General features: G+C 50.6%; 2 protein-coding genes across 2 annotated transcripts in view; one reads left to right on the forward strand and one right to left on the reverse strand.

Annotated features, from left to right (window-relative positions):
* The window catches only part of Ccdc63 (coiled-coil domain containing 63), a 28,463-nt gene extending 20,381 nt beyond the window's left edge, over positions 1 to 8,082 (reverse strand). The window contains exons 1-2 of the mRNA XM_033762438.1: positions 7,896 to 8,082; positions 4,885 to 5,074 (exon numbers count right to left, since the gene is read on the reverse strand). Of these exons, the coding sequence (XP_033618329.1) occupies positions 4,885 to 5,074; positions 7,896 to 7,954 (249 nt within the window). The 5' untranslated portion in view covers positions 7,955 to 8,082. The remainder of the gene's footprint in view (positions 1 to 4,884; positions 5,075 to 7,895) is intronic.
* Positions 8,006 to 9,434, forward strand: part of LOC104848453 — a 4,266-nt gene continuing 2,837 nt past the window's right edge. Inside the window, exon 1 of the mRNA XM_010604457.2 lies at positions 8,006 to 9,018. Within this exon, the coding sequence (XP_010602759.1) occupies positions 8,633 to 9,018 (386 nt within the window). The 5' untranslated portion in view covers positions 8,006 to 8,632. The remainder of the gene's footprint in view (positions 9,019 to 9,434) is intronic.

Below are 9,434 nucleotides of genomic sequence, written 5' to 3' on the forward strand. Positions count from 1 at the left end.
GTGACCAAGTCACCGCCTAAAGCAAGGGAAAATTATTGTGTGGAACTTCACCAAGGGTTGGTCACCATTGCAGAAATCTTGCTGTTAGCACTACCTAGATCCTGTTCTGAGTCAGGGATACACAGGACTGAAACAGTCTTCAGTTTGGGGTCTGCAAACTATGTCCATCTATGGCCAAATCTGGCTCACTGCTTATTTTTAAAAATAAACTTTTATTGGAACACATCCCTGCCTGTTCATTTATGTACTGCCTGTGGCCTCAGACTTCATGCTACACAGGTGAAGTTAAGTGGCTTCCTTGCAGACCATGTGGCTCACAAAGCCTAAATATCCACCATCTGGTCTTCTGCAGACACAGTTTAGTGACTTTGCTGTAGACCAGAACATTCACGTCAAAATAAATTTTATTGTTGTGTGAATGGATTTCCTTCATTTTTCCTTTATATTATACTTAGGCCATCGTCTTGATTTTAAAAAATAAGGGCAAAAGGGCCAGAGATTTAGCTCAGTGGCACCGTGCCTGCCTTGCAAGCACAAGGTCATGAGTTCGATCACTGGTACAAAAATAAATAAATAAGGGCAAAGGACTTTGCCATATATGAATTACATTTTAGGATTGTAACAGGGTATTTATTTAGTGTTGAAAAGGTGATGCTTGCTGATGCTGAATAAAGGAAGTCAAACAGAAGAGCACATTTAGAAGAGGACATTTTATATACAGCTCATTATGTAGGCAAAACGAACCCAGGATGCCAGACAGCAGGATGGGGACTCTTTCAAGGGTGTTACTGGAAAGGAACCAAGGCAGCCCTATGGGTTTTAAAATGATCTATATCTTTCTCTCAGTACTGAAGTAAAAACTCATTGAATAGCACTTGTAAGATGCTTGTGCTTGACTGTGTGTACTTAGTAGCTCAGTGAGGGGAGAAAAGCAGAAAAAAAGGAAAAGAAACGGCTTTGGAGTGGTAGGTCTAAGAGCCACCACCCCTGAGGGATTGAACAATGGCCTTTGCATCTGGAGGCCATTTCCTGCTGAGGAGTTCAGCGTTCACAGATTCAAAAACGGCTGAAAGCTGAGGCAGGGCCATTCGCTCTGGAGAGATCGAGGACCCTGGTGGCCCCAGAGAAAGGCGATTTGGTGGAGTATATGTTGCTCCCAACAGTGGGGGTAGAAGTGGAAATAGTGTCTGCTTTAAAAAGAAACAGAGTGGCCAGGTGTGGTGGTGCAGGCCTATAATCCCAGCACTCGGGAGGCTGAGGCAGGAGGATAGCTGTGAGTTTGAGACCAGCCTGGGCTACACAGTGAGCTCCAGGTCAGTCTCAACTACACAGTGAGACCCTGTATCAAAAAACAAAAAAAGAAACAGAGCATAGTCAAATCCTGCCAGAATTTTCTAGAAGGACAGAGTGGGCAGTGGTTTGGAGTTGCAGAAAAATTGGTTTCGTTTAGTATTTGTGTTTGGTTCTTAGGTTATTTTAAGGAGGCCCTTGGAGAAGGACACCTTGGAGGAAGAGGCCCACTTGAGAGCCAAGGGGCTCTCAAGTCACCAAGGTGGCCAGGTCATCAGGAAGGAAGGTACTCACTGAGCTCTGGAGGGGCCTGGCCTTGTCAAAGGACAGTGGGACCTTCTTCCTCCCAGCAAGTGGACGTGGCCCAGGACGGAGGGAAGCAGGGTCTAGGCTCAGGGAAGTCAGGTGTTATATCAGACAAATGGATCCTGAGGCCACCTGTGCCCAGGGAACTTCTTGTTAAGTGAAAAAATAACCTAAAGGTAATGGGTGCCCTGGATGGGACCCTGGGACAGTAAAAGGACATGAATGGAAAAACTGGCAAAATCACAATCAATAAAGAGCATAGTTTGATTCAGTCGTGTGCCAAAGTTAGTTTCTCAGTTTTGATGAAGGTAACATAAGATGCTCACATTAGGGGAAACGGGATGAAGTGTCTGTGAGAAATTTGTTATCTTTGTAGATGTTTTATACATTTAAAATGATCCCAAGGTTAAAGATTTACTTTAAGAAATGGATAAATACATATCCTTTGGTGCCGGCCTCCCTTGATCAGGTATCATGTTACTTGCAGCCTGAAACACTCCTAAGAGACACAGTCCAATCTCCCCATGGGGCTAACCGGCTCTGGCTTCAGTTCAGTAACACTCACCCCACCGCAGCAGACAGGGAAGGATTTCGGTGTCTCTCTCCAATCTCATAACTCAGGCTTAGTTCTCCAGATCCAAACCTTCCTCGGACACTGTCCCTTGAATCTTAAGCCACAGTCACTCACACATCATTCCCACAAACCGCCAGCTGTGGCAAGCAGCCCACTGTGAGCTACAGTCCACACCCAGGCAACCAGCTTTATTCCCTGCCTGATGTTTAGCTCCTTCAAGATGCAGCTGTCTTATGTAAAATCCCAGGAGACCTTGGACACACTTGTGGAACTGTCCTCTGAAGAAACGTGTCCTTCGAGGCTGGCAAGGACTGGGTCCTCATAATCAGGGCCTCGTCCTCTGAGTGGCCAAGACTAAGCTCTGACTCTTTATTTACTTACTTATGATGACAACAAAGGCGCCATTGCCATCAAAAGCAGCCTGCTGCATCCCTGTTTGCCAAGAGGTGGCAGCTCCTAGCCCCCTTTGAGAACAGTCTCCGTCCTAGGGCCTGCTCTGGATTTGAGAGGTTTTAAACAAGGCTGCAGGTGAACTACAAGCCTTATCAGCTGCACAGGCCCCAGTGCCAAGCTTCTGGGAGCAGGTACACCTGGGGATCTGTGTTGGTGTCCCTGGGTTTTCATCCGCCTCGCCTCCCAAAGGTTACAAGCAGAGTACGGTTCCAGCCGTCACCATGGGGCACTGAAAAAACAATCTATGTTGGTGGCTGCAAGCCGCGGTGGGCAGGTGGCACAGAGAAGTCAAATGGGCCAGCTAAAGGACAGCATAGGGTGCAGAGTCCTGTACTTTGGGTCTGGGATGTTCCTGAGACTCAGGCATTAAAGGTTCATGACCCAGAGCTGGGCCATCTGAGGCTGCGGAACCCTTAGGAGTGGGGAGCTCATGGGATGCCCCTTGGTCACCGTGAGCCCAAGCGAAGCCTTCCTCTTTGTACCTTGATTATCTCAGGAATTTTAAAAGTGCTGGAAAGTGACTAACATGGGATGTCAGCTGGGACACAAATATTCCCTCTCTCTCTTTCTCTCTCTCTCAGTCTCTCAAAGCAGCTCTGACCTTTAGTCAAATCAGATTTCCTGCTCTGCTCTGTCCTTCTCTTCTGTCCTAAGCACAAGCAGCATCCCCAGCACAAACCCTCACTAACTCATGGACAGAATAAAATGACAACAGAGCAGGGTGTAATCCCAGCACACTGGGAGGCTGAGGCAGGAGGATTGAGATTGGAGCCCAGCCTGAGTGGTTTAGTGATTTAATGAGTCCTTGTCTCAAAATAAAAAATGAGAAGGGTTGGGGGTGTAGCTCAGTGTGAAGGCTCTGAGTTCAATCCTAGTACTGAAAAAGTGTCCATTCACCTGTTTTAATATCTACAAGTGAGCTTGGCATGTGGAGACTGTGACATCACCTGCCCTGCAGGGACACCCCCCTCTGCCCTACAGGGAATCCCAGAGCCCAGGAGCCTCTGTCCCCTGCAGAGCATGTCCCCAGGGGTCCTGTGTAGCTCACAATCCAGCCCCTCCATGCTGAGAGTCAGGCTGGAGGCTGATGGGAACCACAATCCCAGGCCACAGCCATAGGACAAGTACAGTCCCCAAGCAAGATGCCATTTTCCATCAGCTGATGATGTTCCCGGAGGCCGGACGGGGTCAAACGAGCCCCCCCACCCCTTTCGGCAACATCTACAAGGACGAGGATCTGCCATTGTGTGGTGGGCACAAGTAGGTGCGGTTCTGGACCCTTCCAGCCTGGGGGTGGGTGGCGTGGTGCTTCAGGAAGGGGAGGCCTGTGGAGGATCCCAACTAGGCTGCCTTTTCCTCACACTTCTGAAGGCCCAGGTTCCTGTTCCTTTTCAATTTCCCTCTTCTTTGTTACGGCCTCCTTCCCCACTCGTTCATTCATGTCTACTAAGCACCTACTCTGTGCCAGACAGCAGGCTTATGATGGCCACCAAGACACCCCTGGGGTCCCTGCACTCAGAGAACTTGCAATCTAGCACCAGGAACAAGCCACGGAGGGCAATGCGCCTCTGGAAAAGGACAGACGAGGAATGTGGGACACCTCCCAGGCGTGCACTAGCATTTGAGCTGGAACCTAGCAGATGAATAGGAGCTGGCCAAGCTCAGAGGTTGGGCAGGGGGAGGCACCCAGAAAGCAGAAGGAACATGAGTGGGTGGGATGCGGATGCAGAGAGGACTGGAGAGGCTGTCCGCCAGTACCCCTGGGGAGTCTGGCCTTTGCCAAAAGGGCAGCAGGAAACTGCTGAAGCGTCTGCAGCCGAGGAATAATTCAGGCGCAGATCTGCAAGGCCTTCCAAGCCTAGTCCAGGACACGATTATTAACCCACCCACCTACTCTCAGCTCTTTGCCTTTGGGTCGACACAGGAAGGTTTCACTGCCTGCCAGTCTGGGGATGGGGAAGTCACAGGTCTGTTTTGAGCCAAAGAATCCTGAGTGGAAGCAATTCGTGTACCCAGTGGCCAGGGTGAGACCATCTGGGGCCCTCTGTCCTCCTAGCTCATCGGGGTGGCACCACTGCCAGCATAACCCCACCCCAAGGCCGTGCTATGGATTGTGAAGCCCTGAGGGCACCAGGCAGTGGCCATGGCCAGTGGTCCCCTCAGGAAGTCACAGCAGGCGGTGTCAGGTCCAGGGGAGGCGTCCTGGTACCCACTGCTCCCCTCGCCCTGCTCTGAGCTGAGCTTCTTCAAGGAGGCCACACCTTGTCATCCATCTCGGCCAGCAGCGCCCGCATGGACTTGATCAGCGCCTCGTAGTCCTCCTTGGCCTGCAACAGGAAGCGCAGCTCCAGGTAGTTTTTCTGATTCAGATCCAGGTTCTTGGGGGACCTCATGAGATTCAGAAGCAGGGTGATCTCTTCTTGCTCTGCTTTCAGAGTCTGGATTTCCTTGCTGTCAGGAAAGCAGTCCAGAAGTAGTTCTGCACCCCAAAATGACCTGGATAGAGCCTGGGGACAGACTTTGCCTCAGCTGGTAGAGGAGGGTGGCCTGAGGTCCCAGAACTGGGGCTGGAAACTGGATAGCTAACCCCAGGTGGCCACAGTGTCCCCTGCTCTGTCTGCTTGGGGGGTCATTCCCAGGGGATAATTTGCAGCCATCCTTGTCAAAACCCATTAGCTAGAAAGGGAACTTCCCCCTTAAGGCAGCTCACTGGCACTTTCCGGGTTCTGCCGACCATCTTCCCAGACTTTACAGCCAATTATCCCGGTAAGGAGGGGCAAACCAACAGGCAGGAATATTCAAGTTTGCATCAACACAGAGATGGGAGATGCAAGATAACCCTGAACCCTGCCAGCTTCTGTGCTGGGGTGCGGGGGCAGGTAGCAGTGGACTTAACTGATGTTGATGCGAGTCTCCTCCTCTCCCTCCCTCTTTCTGTTCTAGAGAAGAGCTGGGAGGGGTGAGTGAGGGCAGGGTTCTGTGAAAAGGAGGCTTGGGAGACCGCCCAGCAAACGCATCCAAACACTGGGGAGCAGCACAGTAACTGCCTTCCTGCCAACGACACCAGCTGCTGGTGTGGTTCGCAGACCAACTGCCTCAGTGTCCTTTGGGAGCCTGGAGAAATGCAGAATCTCAGGTACCAGCCCTGGACCTGGTAGGGCAGAATTTGCTTTGTAACAAGATCCTCAAGTGCTCCATATGCACATTAAAGAGTGGGAAGCTTGGCTCTAGAATGTTCTAGGGCAGGGATTGGCAAACTATCTCTATAAAAGAACAAAGAGTAGACATTTGAGGCTTTAGGGACCACACAGTCCCTTCTGCAAACCCTCACCTCTCCCTGCCACGTGAAAGTAGCCATGGGCAATGCATGGGTAAATAGGCACAGCTGTGTGCCAATAAAACTTTATTTACAAAAGCCAGTAGCCAGCCAGAGCTGGCCCTTGGGCTGCCAGCTGTCCTGCAGGTTCTGCAAAGATGGGAATGACCCCTCTCTGCACCACGTATGTTTAGTGAGCTCGGAAACACAGCTGGTGTGCTGAAGAACTTAAATTTTCATTTTCCTTAATCAGTTACAATTTCAGTAGTCACATGTGCCCATGACCAGAGCACAAGGTCAATCTGCGGCTGTGAACCGCCCCCCACCTTCTGGAAGAGGTCTTTATTAACACGTGGAGAGAAAAACAGAGACAGCTCCAAGTTAGTCTGGCAGGACGAGGAGGTGAGAGCAAAAGGAGGGTTGTGTGTGTCTCGTAGGCAGGGCTGAGACTGGGTGAGGGTAGTAAGACCCCAAAATTTAAGGAGTTGCTCATTCTCAGGATGGTGTAATTCAGGTCAGTGCTGGGGAAAGAGCCTCCTTAGCTATCATGCCCCAGACACCGTGCCTAATTCTGACTCTATAAAGAACATAATCTCTGTACTTTCCCACACCCCTCCCCTTCAGTGCCATCAAACTGAAGCCAGATCAAACGATGGACTTCGAGACACACCGGGAAGGGGGAATTTCCTGATGTCTACCGGGAGTGAGCTAAGGAGCAGGATGGCCAGGCCAGGTGTACAGGTTGTGGACTGCACAAGAGGGAAGGCCAGCAAGGCATTACTGATTGGTTGATGTGTTACTCTTTCCTAGGACATACTTTTTCTTGTTCTAATGCAATCCCTGCATAATGACCATTTTCCCAACAGATGGCAGTAAAGAGGCTTGAGAAAAGATGACTAAAAAATTCCTATGAATGTCCCCTAAGGACAAGTCCTGGCTCTGATAAGTGAATCCATGGAAAATCTAGAGAATCCTTCTTATCCATCCTTTGACCTTTATATATTATCTAGAAATGAGATTTTTCTGTGTGTGTGTGTGTGTGTGTGAGCGCACACACAGGAGAATTTTAATAAAGGTAATAAATTTTAAATGTGTCATTAATATGTGATCTAATAAATATGGGAGAACATGCTCAGACTCTATAACCCTGTGTGACATTTTCTTTTTAATGACGGACACTTTCTATTAGAAGCATTCGGATATAGCTGAATAATTACATTCTTTTGGGAGAATCAAAGAATGTTATTTAGTGTTTGTGTATCTCAAGGGAACACCTTTCTATTGCTCAGCAAAATGTACACAGTGTCGTTTCTAAAGCAATCCAATTTCAAACAGTCTATCTTGCAGTTCCCATAAGGACACACAAAGAGGAAATGCTATTGAATATCACAGCTCAGGGCTAGGAGGCTTCCCTGCTACGTGCTAGAACTGGCAGGGAGAGCCACGCCCACACTCCGTTGAGTTGTCGGGCCCCACCCACGATGCAGCTGATTGGACTAGAAGTAGACACCTAGCCCAAGCTGAGCCAATCAGATTCTGCCTTTCCTGGGAATTTGGGGTTGGAGTCATTGAAGATAATCTCTTTGCCTGGCCCTTGGTCACTGGCAGACTCCAGATATGGGGCCAGCCAGGCTTGAAATTCAAAGAGACAGGGAAGAGTAAAACTCATGTGAAGAGAAACAGAAACCAGAAATGGTTCCTCATTGAAGGCTTTCCCTTGAGATGTGGGTGTCCTGCCCCCAGGGAGCCCCAGACACCCTGATAAACAATCCTCCCTCCCGCTGTGGCCACTGAAAATGAGGCTCTCTCCCCACCAGAGTCTGATTAAAAGAACCTGACTGGGCTCAGAAGGGGGTCCCCCCTCCCCAGCAGCCACAGGGAAGAAGATAGGGATCATGAAAGTGAACCCCAGCTGTCCCCCCCAGGGCCTGGGTGCAAACCCCTCCTGTCCCTCACCATTGGCTGGCAATCTTCCGCTGGCTGAGGAAGTTGAAGGACTTCCGGCTGTCCACCATCTTCCGGAACTGCTGCCTGAGCTTACAGAGTTCGGCCTCGGCCAGCTGCTCCTTGACCTTCTCTGAAAGTTCTGGAGGAGACTCTGAGTCCTTTCTCCTGTACTTCTTCGACTGGGGGAGATAGCTGAAAGCTAGGGATCAGATGACCTGGAAGCTGCATGGTGGTGGAGGGCAGAGGGCAGCCTAGGCAGGGCTCGCTTGAGGTAAAAGGCCACCCCGGGTGACATCAGCTGCTGGTCTGTTACATGGCACACATGCAGCTGGCCTCATTGTGGCATCTGAAGATGTGCCTGCCCATGTTGGGGAAAGGGTGTCCTCTGGGGGCCTGGGTTCAAGCCTTGGCTCTGCCCTCTTGCGTGAGACAGTGAACGTCTCTGCTCCTCCAGGCTCCCATCTCTAAAGTGGGTGCACATGGATGTGCCGTGGTGATACTCAGGAGCAGGACAGCACAGCGCATGACTGTCCCCAGTGGCTGTCGATACGTACCACCGGCATCTTGAAGGAATGGAGTTTGTCCTCTGCTCAGGGACCAGGGAGCTCAAAGCCAGCAAGGGTACCTCTCTCCCCACAATGTCCAGTCTGCACTGGTGAGAGGAAGAGACTGTGAGTCCGGCTGCACCTCCTTCAGCGCTCCCTCCCATCCCTTCCTCCACCCATAGCCTGGCATGTGAGGAGCACATGGCAGATGGCGGCTGGGTGTGGGGAGAGCCCCCCCCAAAGCAGTGTTTGCCTGGAACTTGTTCCTCTCACAATTTATTATTAGGCCCTGGGCAGATGGTTCCAGCATGTCTCTTACCCTTCTGCTCCTGTGTTGCCAAAGGAGAGGGGGCAACATGGCATTGGGGTGTTGTGTCCCCTGATGGGTTAAAGCAAAATGTGCCCAACCTCAGCCGCAGCTGTGGGTGGACCCCTGTCTTAGAGCAGGAGCCACTGGCACTGAGAGACAATTCGTCAGGTCCTGACTCAGAGGAGGGGCCACTAGCCCCAGAAGACCTGCGTGGCTGTGAGACCCATTGTGGCAACGCAGGGTCCAGACTGCTGGGTTCCTGGAGCACAGCCCCCTGGTAAGGGCTTCTGTTGGTCATCAGATCTCAGCTCCAATTCCTCCAGAGCCACTTGGCAGCCTTGGACAAGTCATTTGGCCTCATCTGGTAATTGGAGGAAATTCTAGAAACCACCCTGCTGGTTATTCATTGTATGGTAGGGCCCTGCGCCTTGCAGGTGATGAGTGCTCAGCACACAGTGGCTGGTATGACGTGGATTATCTCAGAAGCTCAAGGCTCAGTGTACTGAATGTTAAGTGTTTGAGGGCACCCAGCATTCTCTCACTTCCTATTAGGGATGCCCCGAATTTCCTGTGGGAAGCTGTGTCCTCCCTCACTGTAGAACTAACGTTTTTCCCCCTGGTTGCTGGGAATTGAACCCATACTTTCTTTTTCTCTTTCTTTCTTTCTTTTCTTTTTTTTTTTTTTTTTTTTTT

Source organism: Fukomys damarensis, unplaced genomic scaffold, assembly GCF_012274545.1.
Source record: "Fukomys damarensis isolate Sample0158 unplaced genomic scaffold, DMR_v1.0_HiC HiC_scaffold_12, whole genome shotgun sequence".
Taxonomy (NCBI): Eukaryota; Metazoa; Chordata; class Mammalia; order Rodentia; family Bathyergidae; genus Fukomys; species Fukomys damarensis.